At 45.4% G+C, this 23,033-nt stretch overlaps 1 protein-coding gene across 1 annotated transcript in view; it reads left to right on the forward strand.

Moving 5' to 3' along the window:
• Positions 1–23,033, forward strand: part of BTBD8 (BTB domain containing 8) — a 101,337-nt gene that overhangs the window by 7,982 nt on the left and 70,322 nt on the right. Inside the window, exon 4 of the mRNA XM_073643188.1 lies at positions 11,836–11,953. Within this exon, the coding sequence (XP_073499289.1) occupies positions 11,836–11,953 (118 nt within the window). The remainder of the gene's footprint in view (positions 1–11,835; positions 11,954–23,033) is intronic.

Genomic DNA, 23,033 nt, shown 5'->3' on the forward strand with positions numbered 1-23,033 from the left:
CAGCACCACCTGAGAGAGGGTATCCGCCCACTAAGGACAGGAACCTACTGAATAAAAAGGCGGTACCTCTCCTCCGCATCAGTTTTTGGTTCCTGTCCCTGATGGGAGCCTCACCAGGTGGTACCTCACGTACCTGGATTATGGACGGTGCGGCCTGGAGGCCGTGGAAGCAGCAGATGGTCCCTGTTCCCAGCCCGTCTGGCTGCTGCCCGGGTCTGCGTGTGGGGAGGAGGTGCTGTTTTCCTTCGGATGCCTCCCCGCGTGCGCCGGGGCCTGCGGCCGGGTCTGCGCCTCGCAAAGATGAACTGAGCGCGCCGGCCGGCAGGTCTTCCGGGCTGTGCACGTGGGGGTCGCGTCGCACCCTCTGACGGAGCGCGCCGGAAGTCCGGGCTGCGCACGCGCGGGGTGCTGACGCGCCCTATCACGGAGTGCGCCGGAAACCGGGTCTGCGCATGCGCGGGTGGGAAGCTGTCATCCCGCTGCAAGCGCGCCGGGTGCCGCTGGGCTGCGCACGCGCAGAGGCAGGAGGCGGGTAGCGCGCCAGCTGGCTAAAATTTAAAAAAAAAAAAAAAAGGAAAAAGAGAGATGAGCACGCTGCCGGAAGGGGAGGAGCCTAAAGGAGGTGGAGCCCTACTGCTTTTAAGGATGGGGAGCAATCAGGATGGCGGTGTCTGCATCCCCGCCATGATGAATGAGGAACCGCAGTCACCTGGGCAGCAGCTGTCACCGCCACAGGAAGTACAGCAGCAGCCACAGCCATCAAAGCAGCGCAAGCAGCTCAAACAAATGGAACGGGAATCTTCCCATCGACAAAGTCATAGCAGTGAGGGGCGTACGAGTTCCGGCAAGACTGGTCAGAAAAGACTTCGTCAGTCCACCTCCGCCAGATGGGAGCCCTCATGTGAACGGCAACCACCGCCTCCGGTACCCTAGTCTGAACGGCAGTGTGGTGAGTGATCTTCGTGAAAGTCTCACCTTGAATAATGTGCTCTTCTCTCTCTCTCTCTCTCTCTCTCTTTTCCTCCTTCTTCTCCTTTTATTTCTTGGGGCAGGAGGCGAAGAAGTGTAGTGCTAAAAATAAAAACAGGGAGTGTGCTTTATGCAAAATCGGTCTTCCCACCTCCTATGCCAAAAACCTATGCTCAGACTGTATTCAGAAAACCATTGCAGAGGAGTCCCCCAGGTTTTCTTTAGAATTAAAGGATCTAATCCAGACAGAGGTCAGAGAGTCTTTAAGAGGCTTAACCTCCCTCAAAAAGAAGAAGCGAAAACTAGTTTCTTCAGAATCAGAAGAATCAGTGGAGTCCCGTTTTACGAGAGAACTGCCTTCCTCCTCTAATCACTCCTCATCGTCATCGGAGTCTTCGGATGATAATGGGGGGGCAGACCTTGTTTTTCGGTTGATAATACTGAGAGACTAGTTAAAGCCGTCAGAGGGACTATGGGTATTACCGATACCAAAGTGCCCAGAACAGTCCAGGATGTTATGTTCGGGGGCTTAGACCAAAGGAGGAGACGCTCATTCCCGGTCAATGACAGGATTAAATCTCTGATAGAAAGGGAATGGAAGAAACCGGAGAGGAAGGGTCAGCTGCCGTCATCCTCCAAGCGGAGGTACCCCTTTGAGGATGAGGATGCGGCTAAATGGGACAAAACCCCTAAGATTGACGTGACCATTTCAAAATCTTCAAAAAAATCCACTCTGCCCTTTGAGGATTTAGGAGCCTTAAAAGACCCGCTGGATAAAAAAGCGGAGTCCTTCCTTAAGCAAACCTGGGAGTCGTCAGCAGGGGCCCTTAAACCGGCCGTAGCAGCGACCTGCACTGCTAGATCTATGATGATCTGGCTTCAACAATTGGAAGACCAGATCAGGGGGAATGTGTCCAGGGAGAAAATTCTATCAGACCTTCCTCTTGTGCAGGGAGCGGCTGCATTCCTGGCAGATGCATCGGCAGATTCAGTTAGGCTGGCTGCCCGGTCTGCAAACCTCTCTAATGCAGCCCGTAGGGCGCTATGGCTCAAGAGCTGGCCAGGAGATGTGCAGTCAAAGTCTAAACTGTGCTCAATCCCTTGTGAGGGGGACTTCTTGTTCGGCAAAGGTCTAGATGACATCCTAGATAAAGCCGCAGACAAAAAACATGGATTTCCCACGGTGTCTGGTTCCCGATTTAACAGTTCCTTTCGGAAGAGAAAATACAGCCGCAGTAAAGCTCCCAGAGACCAAGGTAGCTGGAAAGACCGAAAGCCGTATAGCAGAGGCTTCATGTTTGGGGGTCCCTCCTCCGAGAATAAGAAAGCCCCTAAGTGACAGTTCCCCCCAGGTGGGAGGAAGATTGTCCCACTTCCTGCCTGCCTGGAAGAAAATTTCATCCAATTCTTGGATCTTAGGGATAATCAGGAGGGGGCTCACACTAGAGTTCAAGAGCAGGCCCAAGAACACTGTCAAAATATCAGCCCCCAGAGGTTTAGTGGAACAGATAGCCTTACAGCAGGAAGTTCTCTCTCTGCTCAGGAAAGGAGTTCTGGTGGAAACACCTGCACCCGAGCAAGGAAGAGGATTCTATTCGACCCTCTTCCTAATAAAGAAGCCGGACGGCTCCTTCAGGACCATTGCGAACTTAAAGAGACTGAACGACCATTTAATCTACAGGCCTTTCAAGATGGAAACAATAAAATCAGCCATAAAGATGTTATTTCCGGACTGTTTTATGTGCGTCCTCGATCTGAAGGACGCCTACTACCACGTCCCGATTTTGCCAGATCATCAACAGTTTCTAAGAGTAGCTGTACAATTCGGCAGGCACGTAAGGCATTTTCAGTTCGCAGCTCTTCCCTTTGGCATTTCCATGGCGCCGAGAGTCTTCACAAAAATCATTCTGGAGGTCACAGCGCACTTGAGGGAAAGAGATATTTTAGTCATCCCTTATCTGGACGACTTCTTAGTAGTGGGCAGATCAAGTCAACTCTGTGCTCTAGCCCTGGCGGACGTCATGGCCAGTCTAAGACGCCTAGGTTGGCTGTTAAATCTGGAGAAGTCAAGGCTGGAACCAAAGAGGGTTCAGTCTTTCCTGGGTCTCATTCTGGACTCGGAAAACCAAACCTGTCTTCTGCCAGAGGAAAAGAAACTGAAGATCAGATCCCTAACATCTCAGATTGTCAGCAATCCGACCATCACCCTGAGGAGTGCAATGTCTCTGTTGGGTACAATGACGTCTTGCATTCCGGCGGTTCAGTGGGCCCAGCACCATTCCAGATGTCTTCAACAGGAGATTCTGGCAGCGGACAGGCGGCTCAAAGGTCGCCTGAATGGGAAAATATCTCTTCCAGATGTTGTGATCAACTCCCTGGACTGGTGGACATCTCCGGTCAACCTATCTTTGGGGGTTCCTTGGACCTTCCAGGTGTCGGATACAATTACAACAGACGCAAGTGCGGAAGGTTGGGGAGCTCACCTAAGGGATCGTTCTGTACAAGGCCTCTGGTCGGACAGCGAGACAAGCCTCTCTTCCAACATGAAAGAGCTGTTGGCAGCCAGAAACGCGCTAAAAGAATTCAGTTCTGTTCTTCAGGGTCCTCACGTCAGGATAATGTCAGCCAACAGATCAACAGTCGCCTACATCAATCATCAGGGGGGTACCAGGTCTCTCCCTCTGATGTTAATAGCGGATCAGATCTTCAGGTTTGCCGAGAGTCAGCTGGTTACGCTCTCGGCACTGCATATTAAAGGGGAAGAGAACATAAAAGCCGATTTCTTGAGTCGTCACATCTTGAAACAAGGAGAGTGGGAGTTGAATCCAGCCGTTTTTCAGCAGATTGTGGATCGGTGGGGACAGCCCCAGATAGATCTGTTTGCAAACAGACACAATCGGAAGACCGAAACCTTTTGCTCCCTGAATCCAAAAGAGGGGGCGTTTGCGGTGGACGCGCTGCAGATTCAGTGGGATTTCACTCTAGCTTATGCCTTTCCCCCTTTAGTACTGATCCCTACTATCCTGAGGAAGATCCGAGAGGAACGGGCGAGGGTTATATTGATCGCCCCGTTCTGGCCCAAGAGACCATGGTTCACTTGGATGAAGAGAATGTCCCAAGCAGATCCATGGGTTCTTCCGGACATCCCGGATCTCCTCAGGCAGGGCCCAGTCTGTCATCCCCAAAGAGCGGGCCTGCATTTGACGGCTTGGATTTTGAGAGGTCGCTATTGACGCAAAGGGGGTTTTCTCCAGATCTTGTTACTACCCTTCTAGCAAGTAGAAAGCCGATAACAACTAGAATCTATGGTAGAACCTGGGCTAAGTTCTTGTCTACCTCGGGTCAGTCTGCCAAAGGGAGGGTTCCTATTGAGGCCATACTAGAATTCCTCCAGAAGGGGTTAAACATGGGACTAGCCACCAGTACTCTTAAGGTACAGGTATCTGCTCTGGGGGCACTGTATAATTATGACTTGGCAGCAAATAGATGGATCATTAGATTTATTAAAGCCTGTCATAGATCCAGACCTATTCCTGTTCCAAGAATGCCTCCTTGGGACCTTAATTTAGTTCTGGAAGCATTAACCAAACCTCCCTTCGAGCCCTTAGAGAAGGTTTCAGAAAAAATCTTAACTTTAAAGACTGCGCTATTAGTGGCCCTGACATCAGCTCGTAGAGTCAGTGACTTACACGCACTATCCATTAACCATCCATTCACTCAAGTATGTATGGATAGAGTAATCTTAAGACCAGACCCGGCCTATCTTCCAAAGGTAGCCTCCAAGTTCCATAGGACTCAAGTAATCACTCTCCCTTCCTTCTATCCTAATCCTAGGGATTCTGAGGAATATAAGCTTCACACCTTAGATGTTAGGAGGGTGTTAGTCCAGTATTTGGAAGTGACAAAAGCCTGGAGAAAGAGTGACGCTTTATTTATATCCTTTCAGGGGGCTAGGAAAGGATTTAAGGTTACAAGGGGGACCATAGCTAGATGGGTCAGGGATACTATTACCTTAGCCTACTCTTCTAGCAATCTGCCGGTTCCTGAGAACCTGAAGGCCCATTCCACCAGAGCGGTAGCTGCTTCCTGGGCTGAGAAGGCAGATGTGCCCATCGACATTATATGTAAGGCGGCAACTTGGTCATCCCCTGCTACATTTTACAAACATTACCGTCTTGACCTTTCCTCTTCTACTGATCTGTCCTTTGGTAGAAGGGTGTTGCAAGCGGTGATCCCTCCCTCTGGTATTTAATCTCTATAAATCTCTCAGGTGGTGCTGTCATGGGAGAAGGGGAAAAGATCCTAGTTACTTACCGGTAACGGGATTTTACAGAGCCCATGACAGCACCCTATTAATTCCCTCCCCTTTATCACTGTGGTGTGCACTTTTTTTAAGGTGTTTAGTACATATGTTGAGGTGGTGGTTATGTATTAACCTGTCTTCGGAGGCCCTCTCATGCTCTGAAACAAAAAACTGATGCGGAGGAGAGGTACCGCCTTTTTATTCAGTAGGTTCCTGTCCTTGGTGGGCGGATACCCTCTCTCAGGTGGTGCTGTCATGGGCTCTGTAAAATCCCGTTACCGGTAAGTAACTAGGATCTTTCCAAATGAAATTCAAAATGTACTTTCATCTGAAAACAACACCTTGGACCACTGAGCAACAGTCCAGGTCCTTTTCTCCTTGGCCCAGGTAAGAGGCTTCTGGCGTTGTCTATTGGTCATGAATGGCTTGACACCAGGAATGCGACACTTGTAGCCCATGTCCTGGATACGTCTGTGTGTGGTGGCTCTTGAAGCAATGACTCCATCAGCAGTCCACTCCTTCTGAATCTCCCCCAAATTTTTGAATGGCCTTTTCATAACAATCCTTTCAAGGCTGCGGTTATCCCGGCTGCTTGTACACCTTTTTCTACCACACTTTTTCCTTCCACTCAACTTTCCATTAATATGCTTGGATACAGCACTCTGTGAACAGCTAGCTTCTTTAGCAATGACTTTTTGTGGCTTACCCTATTGTGGAGTGTGTCTGACTGCCTTCTGGACATCTGTCAAGTCACCAATGATTGTGGAGCCTACTGAAACAGACTAATAGACCTTTTAAAACGCTTAGGAAGCCTTTGCAGGTGTTTTTGTTAATTATTCTAATTTACTGAGATAATGACTTTTGTATTTTCATTGGCTGTAATCCATAATCATCAACATTAACAGAAATAAACAGTTGATATAGATCACTCTGTAATGACTCTATATAATGAGTTTCACTTTTTGTATTGAAGAATTGAAATAAATCAACTTTTTGATGATATTCTAATTTTGTGAGAAGCACCTGTAGATAGAGATAATGTGGTCGACCCTGGTATAACTCATTCTGCAGCCCGCAATAGACCACACAACATTTATGATATAGGAGGCAAATGGTGAATTTTTTTTTTAATGTAACCCAATTGCATTCATTTAAGGAGGACCGGTAATTTGTTGAAAAAAAATAGTTTGTTACCTTGCCAAAATCCCAGTGCTACCCCAAATCTGCCATTTTTTTTCATTTGCCATTCTGTTGCAGAGATATTCCCTTTTCATCTTTTTTGTATCCAAAATGCTTGTGGTCCAGCAGTGTGTCTCGCAAAAAAAAATGTTCTCTGGGTGGGGTGTGTAGTCCTTCCCCTCTGACACTACCCAATCACCACTTTGTAGCATCTTTACCTGATTGAACATCGCAATCCAGTGCTTTAGTCCTTCCAATCTATTACGCCGCCCATTCACTTATCCCCTTAACGACCGCCAATACGCATTAAAACGGTGGATGTTAAGGGGCTCTATTCCCTAACTGCCATTTTAAAACTATGATCGGGAAAAAGGCAGTAGTGCTCCCCAGAGTCTGAAAATCTCTGGGCTCTCAGCTACCGGGGGTTAGGTTGCCATACACGAGCGATCTCCTCATGTTTTTTTTTTGGGTGTCTAACAGCCGCGAAACATGCGGGGCGGGGACTCGAGCATGTCACTTGAGCACCCACGATATTCGGTGCGTACCCCGAGCATTCGGTGCAAACTCGAGTAGCGAGCACTTGCGCTCAAGACTAATGACGACGTATTCAATATGACGACCTAATGTTATCAAATTTTGTCTCATACCTCCTGGGCTCACTATACCCCTTGATAAAATCCTTGAGAGGTGTAGTTTGCAAAATGAGGTCACTTGTGGTCACAGTGGAAACCCCCCTCTGTTTAGGCACACCAGGGGCTCTCCAAACGCAACATGGCGTCCACTCTCAATTCCTGCCAGTTTTGTGTTCAAAGAGTTACACGCTGCTCCTTCCCTTCTAAGCCCTGCCGTGCACCCAAACAGTGGTTTTTCCCCACATATGGGGTGTTGGTGTACTCGGGAGAAATTGCTCAATAATTTTCGAGGTCCATTTTCTCCTGTTACCCTTATGAAAATAAAAAAAAATTGGGTCTGAAGTAAAAAATTTTGGAAAAAAGTTAAATGTTCATTTTTTTTTCCTTCCATGTTACTTCAGTTCCTGTGAAGCACATTGAAGGGTTAACCCTAGAACGCATACCTGGGGCCTCGCAGGCCCGCCCTGTTAATTGTTTTCTATTTTCTGCAAGATTACTTTAGTTAGAATTTTGAAACTCTGGGTATTCCTCAGGTATATAGTTGTTTGTCATTTTTGTTTGAGTTCTTCCATGTTATTTGCACACGGGCCTAAAAGGCCCCAGGTATGTGAATAAGTAGATTTTTATGGTCATGCGTTCTAGGGTTTAAACTTCTTGAATGTGGTTTTGTGCAACTTGAGGGGTGCAGTTTTTTGAATGGTGTCACTTTTGGGTATTTTCTGTCTTGTGGACCCTCAAAGTCACTTCAAATGCGTTGTGGTCCCTTTAAAAAAAAAAAAAAAAAAATTGTTGGAAAAATTTACAAATCGCTGGTCAACTTTTTAACCCTTGTAACTTCCTAACAGAAAGAAACAATTGTTTAAAAAATTGTGCAGATGTAAAGTAGACATGTGGTAAATGTTAATTATTAACTATTTTGTGTGACATATCTCTCTGATTTTAAGGGCAGAAGAATTCAAAGTTTGAAAATTGCAAAATTTTCCCGAAATTTCCGTTTTATTCACAAATCAGCGCAAGTCACAGCGAAGAAATTTTACCACTACCATGAACTACTGGTCAGAATTGTAAAATTTGGCTTGGTCATTAAGGTCAAAATTGGCTGTCACTAAGGGGTTAATAATAGTAAGAAAAAGAAGCTGCTCACTCCCCAGTCACTTATCTTCAATATAGGTGCAGACAGCAAAGTACAGGGTTCAGAGATACCAACAACCCAAAGAATAAAGAAAGCCACAGGACTCCATCTTCATCCATGGTGTTCCTATTTACCAGACCTGCTTGGTGAATAAAATCAGCCCGGCTAAAGCTAGAGTACGGCTTCTTTCTTTATTTTTTTGCTACCCAATCACAACTCTGCAGCATCTTACGGGAACTCGTGGTTCAGCCGTTTCGGATGCTGCCGACCAGTGACTGGGCAGCGTCATGGAGGGGTAGGACTATACACCCCCAGAGAAAATTCTTGTGAAACTCCCTTTGGGACCACATGCATACTTGGCACCAAAAAAACAAAAAAGGCATATCTCCGCCACTGAGTGACAAATGGGAAAACATCCGGCAGGTTCAAGGGAGCATGGGGATTTTGGCAAGATAACTCATTTTTTGACAGGTCTTCGTTAAGTAAGAAAAAAAAAAATTGTCAAGAACTACGAGAACCCAATAACGTTTTCTGCTCCGGTTAGTCAGGTGAAGTGTTGTCATAAGGAACTTGCCTTTATTGAAGTAATCAAATGCATCAATATTCACAAACGATCTTGTAACTGACACTATTCCGGCTAAGTTACATTGATGTATTGATGCATTTGATTCTTTGGAGCCACACAAAATCTTCATGACAAACTGTACCAGACAGAAATTGTGAGGGGACCTGTTATCAGATGCTCTCAGCAGAGAAGCTCTAGGGTTCGGACCTGTGAATGGTTATGTAAAGGTTTTCCTTTTCTCGCGCCCCTTTTTCTCTTCATTATGCATAAGGATAACTACAGACATATTTGTTTTAGTAAATGCTTGTATTTCCAAAGAAATTGAAGAGTAACTAAAGTACATGCTTTCTATGCCTTAGTCCAAGTCATCTATTAGCGAGAAATAGGGTTTTTCCTCTTGTACAAATACGACCGCTCATTCTGAAAGTTCACTTCAACTATCTGGCACCCTTTTATTTATGAACCTTGACCATTTTAGACGTACTAGGTGTGTCACAGAATGACTGTCTAGTATTTCACAATTGCTAATCCATACTGCAATCATGGCTATTCTGATCATTATATGAAGTTATTTTTATTTTCTTTTATGTTCCATTCATAAAGATATGGATCTATGTTGTTTGCTCCTGGCCACTGCAGGTCCCGCTCGTGGGCATCATGTCCTGATGACTTTACATTCTAAAATGTTTGCACGCTTGTTTTCTTTTTAATGTTTTTTTTTATCACATTATGGGATTTTTCTGTATTACAAAATCATAAAGAGAAATTTCATTATGGAATTTCAACTAATATATCCACCTTTGTCAGACAGCCCTAGGGTTGTCCAGTGAGCCGTGAACTTTCTACCTATACACATGGAATTCTTTAGATGCAATAAAATTTGTTTTTTTCCTTTGCTTTTCCCATGTATAATGCGATCAGCGTTGATCACTGCTTATAAAGCTCCTGCTCCTGATTGTGTGGGCCTTAAAACAGTGAAAGTCTGAACACTTCAGAAATTTTTTATTTTTTGCATAAATTTGACCTAAAAAGACATCATATTTTTGCACAAGTCCTTTGTTTCCAGTATTTGATGTGACCCCTTGTGCATTTATAGCTGCAGCTAAACATTTCCGGTAACTATTGATTAGTCCTGTACACCGGGATTGGAGAAATTTTAGCCCAAATCCTCCCTTGACTCTGTTATGTTGGTGGGTTTTCTCCCATGAACTACTCGCATCAAGTCCCTCTACAACATTTCTGTAATGTCAGGACTTTAACTTGACCATTCCAAAACTTTGATCTTCTCTAACCACTCTTCTATAAAACTACGTTAGTTCTTTGGCACACTGCCTTGCTGCATGACCACGTTTTCTTGAGCTTCAGCTCATGGACTGATATAACATTCTCTTTAGAATTTGCTGCTATAATTTGGAATTCATTGTTCCATTGTGTGCTGTCTGGCACGGATGCAGCAAACTAGGTCCAAACCATGACACTACCACCACCGTGTTTCACAGATTTATGGGGTTTTTATGCTGTAGTGCAGCATTTTTCTTTCTCCAAAGCTAATGCTTCTTATTGAAACCAAAATAGTCTACTTTGGTCTCATCCGTTTACAAAACATTGTTCTAAAAGCCTTCTGGCTTGTCCAGTTGATCTTTAGCAAACTGCGGGTGGGCAGCAATTTTCTTTTTCGGAGAGTAGATGCTTTCAGTTTGCAATTCTGTCATGCATGCCACTGTGGTTAAGTATCCTGATGGTGGACTTATGAACATTGACGTTGACTAATCTGAGGGAGGCCTTTTGTTGCATTACCTTGGGTCTCTTTGAGACCTTGCGGACTATTATAAGCCATGATCTTTGTTGGCTTTCCACTTCTGGGAAAAGAAATAAGTCTTGAATGTCCTCTATTTGTACACAATCTGTCTGATTGTGGAGTCCCAATTCTTTTAGGGAGAGTTCTTTAACCTTTTCCAACCTGATGGGCATCAACAACTCTTGAGATTTCTGCAGAAATCTCCTTTTGTTTTTACCATTATACACTTCCACAAAGGTGTCTGAAGATCAGACTTTGATAGATACCGTAATTTAAAAGGGTTGTCCAACCCCTTTTTTTATTTATTTTTTTTAAATAAATCACCCAAAATTATGCAGAAATATGGAAATGCTTACCAAATTTTCAAGCACCATTGTAGTTATGTGCAGGTCCTATGTAAACTCCTGCCTACTCTGTGCTACTATAGTGTGTGCCTTCAGGATGTTTTTTTATAGCAGCTAAAAATATTATGGAATAATATGCAAATTGTCTCTTCAGAGAGGAAGAGGACTTGCGCTCTAGTGCCACCTATAGGAAGTAGCAATCCTAAAAGTCAATATCGACTCTCTAACGAGCCTTATCATATGACTTGGGATAAAAGACAAATCAGAATCTCCAATTTGTAGACACTATGCTTTGGGGTATTGCCCCTCAGAAGTGCAAAGCATGAGATCTGATTTAGCTAGGTGAGAGGCTAAGACTGGGATCTAAGGCGTAAGGTTTCTCCTTGTGGAGAGTGGCATGCCAGGTCTGGCATGACAGTATGAGGAGACTTGAATGCTTTGCATGCTCCTCTGGGAAATTAAATACGCAAATTGTCTCTTCAGAGAAGAAAAGGACTTGAACTCTAATGCCACCTATTGGAAGTCCAAATCTGATGTCACACTTTGCACTGACAAGCGGCAATACCCAGAAACATAGTGATTTGTCTTTTATCCTAAGTCCTATTGCAAGGCTCGTTAAAGGGTCGATATTGACTTGTAGGATTGCTACTTCCAATAGGTGGCGCTAGAGTTCAGGTCCTCTTCCTCTCTGAAGAGACCAGTTTGCACATTTAATTTCCCAGAGGAGCATTGCAAGGCATTTAAGTCTCCTCATACTGGTGTGCAAGACCTGGCATGCCACTCTGCATAAGGAGCTACCTTACCCCTACGGAACAATAGTGATTCATTCCTCGGTTACACCATTATGCAGTCATAATGTAATACATTTGTATTTTAATACGGATAATTTATTTATTTTTTTTTCAAACTATAGACGTTACTGGAAATGAAGCATCATCTGACCTTGGTAAAGATTTGCTGTCACTTTTCAAACAATCCTTTGCTTCTGACGTAGCTATCCAAGTGGAAGAAACTGCTTTCCATGCGCACAGGTATTAGAGGTTCCCAATGTCATTGCTTTGTTTTTATTTTATTTTATTTTTTTTATTCTAATATTAGCAGTTTACATGGAGGAGACAGATATACAGCGGACAATAACAGAATAGAAATTTGGACATAAAGTATATTAAATTAAACTAGACAAAACCAGCCGAAAAGGATCCAGGCAATCTTTAACCCTTTAACTGCTGCAGGCTTTTGAAATAAAACCCGAATTATAATGTAAATAAACATATATTATACTCCTATACACGCGTATTTTAAAGGGAATCTGTCAACAGTTTTTTGCCATGTACACTGCTCAAAAAAATAAAGGGAACACTTAAACAGAATATAACTCCAAGTAAATCAAACTTCTGTGAAATCAAACTGTCCACTTAGGAAGCAACACTGATTGACAATCAATTTCACATGCTGTTGTGCAAATGGAATAGACAATAGATGGAAATTATTGGCAATTATCAAGACATCCTCAAAGGAGTGGTTCTGCAGGTGGGGACCACAGACCACATCTCAGTACCAATGCTTTCTGGCTGATGTTTTGGTCACTTTTGAATGTTGGTTGTGCTTTCACACTCGTAGCATGAGACGAACTCTACAACCCACAGAGGTTGCTCAGGTAGTGCAGCTCATCCAGGATGGCACATCAATGCGAGCTGTGGCAAGAAGGTTTGCTGTGTCTGTCAGCGTAGTCTCCAGCAGCTGGAGGCGCTACCAGGAGACAGGCCAGTACACCAGGAGACGTGGAGGGGGCGTAGGAGGGCAACAACCCAGCAGCAGGACCACTACCTCTGCCTTTGTGCAAGGAGGAACAGGAGGAGCACTGCCAGAGCCCTGCAAAATGACCTCCAGCTGGTCACAAATGTGCATGTGTCTGCACAAACGGTTAGAAACCGACTCCATGAGGGTGGTATGAGGGCCCGACGTCCACAGATGGGGGTTGTGCTCACAGACCAACACCGTGCAGGACACTTTGCATTTGCCACAGAACACCAGGATTGGTAAAGTCGCCACTGGTGCCCTGTGCTCTTCACAGATGAAAGTAGGTTCACACTGAGCACATGTGACAGACGTGACAGAGTCTGGAGACGCCATGGAGAGCGATCTGCTGCCTGCAACATCCTTCAGCATGACCGTTTTGGCAGTGGGTCAGTAATGGTGTGGGGTGGCATTTCTTTGGAGGGCCGCACAGCCCTCCATGTGCTCGCCAGAGGTAGCCTGACTGCTATTAGGTACCGAGATGAGATCCTCAGACCCCTTGTGAGACCATATGCTGGTGCGGTTGGCCCTGGGTTCCTCCTAATGCAGGACAATGCCAGACCTCATGTGGCTGGAGTGTGTCAGCAGTTCCTGCAAGATGAAGGCATTGAAGCTATGGACTTGCCCGCCCGTTCCCCAGACCCGAATCCGATTGAGCACATCTGGGACATCATGTCTCGCTCCATCCACCAACGTCACGTTGCACCACAGACTGTCCAGGAGGTGGCGGATGCTTTAGTCCAGGTCTGGGAGGAGATCCCACAGGAGACCATCCGCAACCTCATCAGGAGCATGCCCATGCGTTGTAGGGAGGTCATATAGGCACGTGGAGGCCACACACAATACTGAGCCTCATTTTGACTTGTTTTAAGGACATTACATCAAAGTTGGATCAGCCTGTAGTGTGTTTTTCCACTTTTATTTTGGGGGTGACTCCAAATCCAGGCCTCCATTGGTTAATAAATTTGATTTCCATTGATTATTTTTGTGTGATTTTGTTGTCAGTACATTCAACTTTGTACAGAACAAAGTATTCAATGAGAATATTTCATTCATTCAGACCTAGGATGTGTTATTTGAGTGTTCCCTTTATTTTTTTGAGCAGTTTAGTAATATTAATAATAAAACAGAGACCATGATTCTAGTGATGTCACTTACTAAGCTTGCAATTTTAATAAAATCAGTGTTTTATCAGCAGAAGATTATCATTAGATCTCACGTGCCATGTAGTACTGCTGCTCTATGTAACCCCCAACCCCCTTCAGTGATTGGTGATTTTCTGGGTACACTGCATAATCAGAAAGCTGACAATCAGTGGTGTGAGTGGGGATATACATAACTCAACATTCAGAGAACCAGTGGATCTGCAGCAGAGAAAACAGTAATTTCTCCAATAACCCCCCCCACGACAGCACCAAAGGAGGATGTCACCCCACTCGAATAGGGACAGGAAACACAAAGAGGTTATATAGCCCCTCCCTCCAGTGTTTTTCCTGTCCCTATTGGGATGAAGAGGTCATCCAGGGTGCTCTGTGCCGGCGGCAGACTCCCAGTATACCTTTTAAAGCCGGGCAGCTGGGACCGGGCAGTTTTTTCTCCTCCTCCCCTTATGCTGCTCCCGTCTCCTCCGGGACTCCTGTCCCACCGAGTCCGCGCCTCCGGGTAAGGTCCGTTGGGTGTCGGGCTGGAGGCCTCCTCGAGCTCTCCAGCCCCGCTGCTCCCCCCTCTCAAGGTGGCCTCCGGCGGTCTCCATAGCGGAGAGACGCGCGCTGGATCCCGGAAGTGACGCGGACCGCCGATAACGTGACTTCCGGTGTGCGTTCCACCCTGGAACGCAGTAACTTGGAAACGGCCGGAAAGTGACGTGAGACGCCGGAAAAGGGTCACTTACGGTCCGTTGGGCTCCCGAGAGAGAGAGGGGGAAAAAAGAAAAAAAACAAAAAACGAATAATAAATAACCCCGCAGGTGATCGCAGGTGTTCCTGCTTCACCAATTGGACCAAGGGGGAGGAGCCTTACCACCCCCCTCCCCAGGGGAAGAGGGAGAGTGCTGAGTCCAGTCGCCTATATAAGAGCCCTGGACTGAAGACATCTAAGGTAGGACCTAATCCTTTTTGTATTGTTACATTGGATGGTCAGAAATCTATCTTCTCCATGTCTACGGAGCCCAGCGCAATTCCAGTCCCATTAAGTCTGGCACTGGGGGGTCCTTTCCTAGGTGCAGGTTAGAATTGATACATTAATTACCCTTCTCCCTCTTTTGTAGAGGGACAAGGATCCTGCACCAGGAAATAAATCTAGCCGAAAATGTGCTATATGTTCAAAAAAACTATCTTCTTCAAGCAAAAAATATTTATGCCAAAAATGCACAGAAAAGATTTTGGGAGAAGAACAGCCGTCCCTCATAGACGAGATCAAAGGGATAGTCCGTCAGGAGGTTCAGTCTTCATTGGCCTTCTTTTCCCAATCTACTTCTGATCCGCCTCCAAAGGCAAAAAAGAGGAAAATTTCCCTGGAAGAAAAAGAAGACTCGGACTCCCAGGACGAGATGCTCCTTCCAGAAGACCCTATAGAGGAAGGTGAACTTAGTCCAGCAGAGGAAGGTCTGGAAGATGATAAATATTATTTCTCAATGGAATTTATGGAAGACCTCCCCTCAGCAGTAAGAAGAACAATGGAAGTGGAAGAAGAGAAACCCACTAGATCAGTCCAGGAAGAGATGTTCAGTGGTCTCCGCTCAAAGAAAAAGATGGTGTTCCCAATACATAAAAACATGCAGGATCTAATCCTGGACGAATGGGAAAATCCTGAAAGACGACTGAATACACCAGCGGAATTGAAAGACAGGTTTCCCGTAGATGAAGAAACCTCAAAATGTTGGACCAAGGTACCTAAAGTCGATATTCAGGTGGCAAGAGCCGCTAAAAAGACAGTATTGCCATTCGAAGACTCATCGCAACTAAAGGATTCTCTGGACCGCAAGATGGACAGCCTTCTCAGAAAATCCTGGGAAACATCAGCAGTCCTTCTGAACACAAACGTGGTCTCCACGTGTGTTGCACGGTCCATGTCAAGATGGCTCAACTAGCTTGAAGAGCACCTAGCTATGGGCACATCTAGAGAGGAGATACAAGCTTCCCTACCTTTACTGCAGAAAGCCACTGACTTCCTGGCGGATGCTTCAGCGGAATCTGTGAGGGTAACCGCCAGGGCAGCAGTCCTATCGAGCTCCACAAGGCGAGCACTATGGCTGAAATCGTGGAGCGGTGACGTGGCTTCTAAAATAAAACTTTGTTCCATTCCCTTCAGGGGAGAATATATGTTTGGCCAGGCCCTTGACGACCTCCTGGAGAAGGCGGCTGATAAAAAGAAATCCCTGCCTGAACCCAGACACTACAAGAAGACCCCCTTTTGCCCCCCCTCGGGAACAGAATCCCCAGTACAGGGGGAAAGGCAAGTCTGGTCGGTGGAGCTACCCCAAAGGGGGGAAAGATAGGAATATTTTTTTCCCAAAAGGACAGCGACAACAGAAGCGGTGACGCCAGAGCAGTGGGGGGACTAATCATGAAATACCTTCCCCAATGGCAAAAGATCTGCTCCAATCAATGGGTCTTGAAGGTAATTCAAGAAGGAGTAAAGATCGAATTCTCCTCATATCCTCCAAGAAAAGTAAGGATAACTCGTCTAACCTCCCTGAGATTAAAGACCGCACTGATGTCCGGCTTAAAAAACCTACTATCTTGGGGGCTATTTCACCGGTCCCAAAAACAGAAAGACACACAGGCCACTATTCACGCCTGTTTATGATAACGAAACCAAACGGCACCTACAGAATAATAATAAATCTGAAACCCTTAAACCAATACATCATCTACCGAAGATTCAAGATGGAGTCCATCAGATCAGCAGTTCCCTTGATAGGACAAGGATATGTGATGGCAACCATCGACTTACAGGACGCATACTATCACATCCCTATACATACAACATACCGGAAATTTCTAAGGTTTGCATTTTCAATTCAACGTATTGCCGTTCGGGATATCCTCAGCACCAAGAATATTCACCAAAATTATGTCAGAGGTAGTGGCTTCAATCAGAAAAGAAAAAATCTGCATCGTTCCCTACCTCGACGACTTCTTACTAGTAGGTCCCTCGGTGGAATCACTCCAGGAAGATCTGCAGAGAACAATCCAAATCCTGACCACCCTAGGATGGTTGATAAATCATCAAAAGTCAGACCTGGTCTCTGCCACAGAAAAAACATTTCTGGGTGTTCTACTAGACTCCGCCAGACAAACCTCCTTCCTACCGAAAGACAAACAGATACTTTTGAGATCCAAGATCTCGAATCTGAAGGCCCTGAACAGAGTGTCCCTAAGGTCTGCCATGTCAACCCTCGGCTCCATGACAGCCTGCATCCAATCCGTAGCCTGGGCTCAGGCTCACACCAGAGTATTGGAAACCCATATTCTTGCACAGTGGGACGGATCCCCAGACTCCCTAAACAGAAAGATCATGATCCCTCATTATGTGAAGACATCCCTATCATGGTGGCTCAGCCCAAAAAACCTAGAAACCGGGGTTCCATGGTCTCAGTTCCCTCTGACAACAGTCACGGTAGATGCCAGCAAGACTGGATGGGGAGCCGTCGTGGCTCAAACCCCCTTCCAAGGGGTCTGGACAGAAGAGACCAGCAGAAGATCCTCCAACTTCCACGAGTTAAAGGCAGTGGAGGAGGCACTCAAAATGTCAGCTCCAATCATTACGGGCAAACACGTAAAAGTCTATTCAGACAACATGACTACCGTAGCTCACCTGTCCCATCAAGAGAGTACAAGGTACGAGAATCTAAAAAGTATCTCGGCAAGAATATTCTTCTGGGCAGAAGGACATCTTCGTTCCTTATCAGGTCTGCACATAAAAGGCTCAGACAACATCCAGGCCGATTTTCTGAGCAGAAGGAATATCCATCCGGGGGAATGGGAGCTGGACTCAAACATTTTTCCACATGCTGACCAGACAATGGGGTCGTCCGGAGGTGGACCTCTTTGCAAGACGCCACAACACCAAGGCAGAAAAATACTTCTCCCTAGATCCAGACGACGTATGCCTGGGGATAGACGCATTCGCTCATCAAGAGAATGCCAAGAGTGTGCAAAGCAGTCATCAAAGCAAAAGGTGGCTACTTTGAAGAACCTAGAATATAAGACATATTTTCAGTTGTTTCACACTTTTTTGTTAAGTATATAATTCCACATGTGTTAATTCATAGTTTTGATGCCTTCAGTGTGAATGTACAATTTTCAAAGTCATGAAAATACAGAAAAATCTTTAAATGAGAAGGTGTGTCCAAACTTTTGGTCTGTACTGTATATGTATTTTTTTGGGCTTGGTTAAAAGATAATCATTCTTTGCAGTGCCTTGTCTGCTATTCTCAGCAGCACAGGTCCTGTTTACGATCTATTACAGATCGTTCAATGCAAATCGTTTATTGCGCTCTGCCTGTGTAAACAGGCTATTAAATGACCGCAGATCTGAAATATTTTCTGATCAGCAGTCGTTTAGTGCTGTCAGTCAGTCCGTTTACAGGGAACCAGTCATGCTAAAAATGATATCTGATCTGCAGACAGGATATTAGAGGAGGAGTTGATTGGATTGATGGACATTTTTGTGGGAAACGTTTCAGTAAAATTTGCATTTTGTTCATTCAAATACCTGGTGTTTGCATGTGTCAGTCCAGTGGGTGGTCCTATTCATTGATTGACAGTTATCTCTGCATGCACAGTCACATAGGGAAGACTGTCAATCACTAGTAGGACCGCCCACTGGACTCTTGTGCAAACATCAGGGATTTTAATTAATAAAGTAGGAGTTATGCTGAATCTTTTCTAACAAATCCCATATATCACTTAGCTCAGCTTCTCCTCCTCCTCTATACCATGTCGTCCAGGTTGGACTGCAAGTATAGTGTGATGGGTTTCCTTTTAGAAGTGTGACCTAAAGAGTCTAAAGCACACAACAGCTTCAACAAATTACTCATTAAACTTTTTTTTTTTTTTTAAATACATGCCATAGAGTCACAGATGCAACAAATTATCTGAGTAGACGAAGGGGATGATTAAATGAGCAACTTATTATTCTATTAATAGAAAAAAGACCCCCTACATGTAATGATAGGCGATACCTTAGAGCAGTGTTCCCAAACTTCAGTCCTCATGAGCCGCCAACAGGTCATGTTTTCAGGATTTCTTTAGTATTGTACAGGTGATGAAATTATTATCTGGGCAATACTAAGGAAATCCTGAAAACCTGATCTCTTGAGGACTGAAGTTGAAGAACTTAACCTTAGGTCACATTCACACGTTCAGTATTTGACATCTGTATTTTTCACGCACTCCTGGTTTTGGCTTATAAATGCCGAAGTGGTAACATGTTTCTATTATACTTTTCCTCTGATTGTTCCACTCCTGGTTTTATCTTACAAATACTGCTGTAAAACTGAACCTGTGAATGTGGCCTTAGAGCAGGGGTCTCAAACACGCGGCCCGCGGGCCGCATGCGGCCCCTGAGGCTGCTTTATGCGGCCCGCAGGCACAGACCCCTTGACGATCCCGACCTGGTCCAGGAGGAGCCGCCGACAGCAGCGCTGAATTGCCACACAGAGACTGTTTCCCAGCACTGCATTTCCAATGCCAGCCGCCGGCCAATCAGAGGCCAGCAGCTGATATCTGCGTGTCGGCGCAGCGAGTATGACGTCATTGCCATATGCAGATGTCAGCTGCTGGCCTCTGATTGGCCGGCGGCTGACATTGAAAATGCTGTGCTGGGAGACAGTCTCTGTGCGGCAATGCAGCGCTGCTGTCGGCGGCTCCTCCTGGACCAGGTCGGGATCGTCAAGGGGTCGGACTCTGTGGTGCCTGCGGGCCACATCTGCAGGAAGGCCGCCGAGGGAACGGAGGACAGGTGAGAATCATCTTTTTTTTTTTTCTATTTTATGTGTGTGAAGAACAGCACAGGGGGCACATAGCCACAAGAGGGGACCTGGATGGGGCACATAGCCACAAGAGGGGACCTGGATGGGGCACATAGCCACAAGAGGGGACCTGGATGGGGCACATAGCCACAGGATGGGGACCTGGATGGGGCACATAGCCACAGGATGGGGACCTGGATGGGGCACAGAGCCTCAAGATGGGGACCTGGATGGGGCACATAGCCTCAAGATGTGGACCTGGATGGGGCACATTGCCATAAGATGTGGACCTGGATGGGGCACATTGCCATAAGATGTGGACCTGGATGGGGCACATTGCCATAAGATGGGGACCTGGATGGGGCACATAGCCACAAGATGGGGACCTGGATGGGGCACATAGCCACAAGATGGGGACCTGGATGGGGCACATAGCCACAAGATGGGGACCTGGATGGGGCACATAGCCACAAGATGGGGACCTGGATGGGGCACATAGCCACAAGATGGGGACCTGGATGGGGCACATAGCCACAAGATGGGCGCCAGGATGGGGAACGTTGCCACAGGATGGGGACCTGGATGGGGCACAGAGCCACAAGATGGGGACCTGGATGGGGCACAGAGCCACAAGATGGGGACCTGGATGGGGCACAGAGCCACAAGATGGGGACCAGAGCCACAAGATGGGGACCTGGATGGGGAACATTGCCACAGGATGGGGACCTGGATGGGGCACACAGCCCCAAGATGGGGACCTGGATGAGGCACATTAGTACAAGATGGGCGCCAGGATGGGGAACGTTGCCACAGGATGGGGACCTGGATGGGGCACATTAGTACAAGATGGGGACTTGGATGGGGAACATTACTACAAGATGTTTTCCATTATTACTATATGATGCTAATTGTAAGACAATATTACTGTATGTGGCCAATTGGGGGAAATAAAATTGTAAAAAAAATAAAAAATAAAATAAAGCATGAAAAAATATTGGGCACTAAAAATGCTGTTTTATATGTAAACTAAAGTAAACACAAAAAAGTGCACGTTTATTATCGCCACATCCATAACGACCCAAGCCATAAAAAAATAAACACGGCAAAAATGTTCAAAAGGTGTATACAAAAAAAATGGTATCACTAAAAATGTCACATTGAACAAAGAATGCGGCCCCCCAAATTCAAATTTTTTCCATGTGCGGCCCATATACCCAGCTGAGTTTGAGACCCCTGCCTTAGAGGAACTTTTCTTCCTGTTGACTGGAATGCTGTACAAAGGGGGGGGATGTCAATAACTGGTTGTAGTTTTTCTGATGCCACTTTCTCTGTTACTGTTCATGATATGCTACTGGTATGTGTTGGGAGTAGGCTAAAATATATGTTTCTGCATAAACAGTGGCTTATGTTGGTCATTAACCATAATGTGCACTGCATGGAAAATAGGGGATTTTTTTTGCTATGAATCATCTCACAGAATGGTGCAGTCAGATCTTTCCTTACTGTAAAGAGAATTAAAGGTATGCTGATGCATTCAACCCCAATGAAGGCCATGGCTGCACTTGTCATACTCTGGTACAGTGGGGGAAATAATTATTTGATCCCTTGCTGTTTCTTGTAAGTTTACCCACTCACAAAGACATGAACAGTCTATAATTTTAAGGGTAGGTTAATTTTAACATTGAGAGATAGAATATCCCAAAAAAAATCAAGAAAATCATTGTATAAATTAGATAAATGTATTTGCATTTTGCAGTGAGAAACAAGTATTTGATCCCCTATAAACCATTGAGTTCTGGCTCCTACAGACCAGTTAGACCCTCCTAATCAACTCATTACCTGCATTAAAGACTCCCACAGGAGTCTTTTATACAGTCACCTATATAAAAGACTCCTGTCCACAGACTCAATTAATCACTAACCTCTACAACATGGGCAAGACCAAAGAGCTTTCTAAGGATGTAAGGGACAAGATCATAGACCTGCACAAAGCTGGAATGGGCTACAAAACCATAAGTAAGACCCTGGGTGAGAAGGAGACAACCGTTGGTGCAATGGTAAGAAAATGGAAGAAATACAAAATGACTGTCAATTGACATCGATCTGGGGCACCATGCAAAATCTCACCTCGTGGGGTATCCTTGATCATGAGGAAGGTGAGTGATCAGCCTAAAACTACACGGGGGGAACTTGTTAATGATCTAAAGGCAGCTGGGACCACAGTCACCAAGAAAACCATTGGTAACACATTACGGCTTAAAGGTTTAAATTCCTGCAGTGCCCGCAAGGCCCCCTGCTCAAGAAGGCACATGTGCAGGCCCTTCTGAAGTTTACCAATGAACACCTGGATGATTCTGTGAGTTATTGGGAGAAGGTGCTGTGGTCAGATGAGACAAAAATTGAGCTCTTTGGCATTAACTCAACTCTGTGTTTGCAGGAAGGAGGATGAGTACAACCCTAAGAACATCATCCCAATCGTGAAGCATGGTGGGGGAAACATTATACTTTGGGGGTGCTTTTCTGTAAAGGGAACATGACACCTGCACCGTACTGAAGGGAAGATGGATGGGGTCATGTATCGCAAGATTTTGGGCAACAACCTCCTTCCCTCAGTAAGAGCATTGAAGATGGGTCGTGGCTGGGTCTTCCAGCAAGACAATGACCCAAAACATACAGCCAAGGCAACAAAGGAGTGGCTCAAAAAGAAGCACGGTAAGGTCATGGAGTGGCCTAGCCAGTCTCCAGACCTTAATCCCATAGAAAACTTATGGAGGGAGTTGAAGCTCCGAGTTGCCAAGCAACAGCCTCAAAATTTGAATGATTTAGAGATGATCTGCAAAGAGGAGTGGACCAAAATTCCTCCTGACATGTGCGCAACCCTCATCATCAACTACAAAAAATGTCTGACTGCTGTGCTTGCCAACAAGGGTTTGTCACCAAGTATTAGGTGGTGTTTGCCAGAGGGATCAAATACTTTATTTCTCATTGCAAAATGCAAAAAAAAATATCTAATTTGTACAATGTGATTTTCTTGATTTTTTTTTTTTTTTTGGGGGGGGGGATATTCTATCTCTCAATGTTTAAAATTAACCTACCCTTAAAATTATAGACTGTTCATGTCTTTGGGCAAACTTAAAAAAACAGCAAAGGATCAAATAATTATTTCCCCCCACTGTATCTGTGATCTATTGAATAAATCAATTTTATTGTGTGTATTTCCCTTTTTTTTTGGTGTGTTGTGAGCAAAGGCCATTTATTTTAACACCTGACATAATCTTGTTTGTTTGGGTCTTTGAGTACAGGTATAGATAACATATATGTAGATTTAAAAAATGTTA

The sequence above is a fragment of the Phyllobates terribilis genome, unplaced genomic scaffold, assembly GCF_046119375.1.
Source record: "Phyllobates terribilis strain yellow unplaced genomic scaffold, ASM4611937v1 Scaffold_8__6_contigs__length_399053987, whole genome shotgun sequence".
NCBI classification, from domain to species: Eukaryota; Metazoa; Chordata; class Amphibia; order Anura; family Dendrobatidae; genus Phyllobates; species Phyllobates terribilis.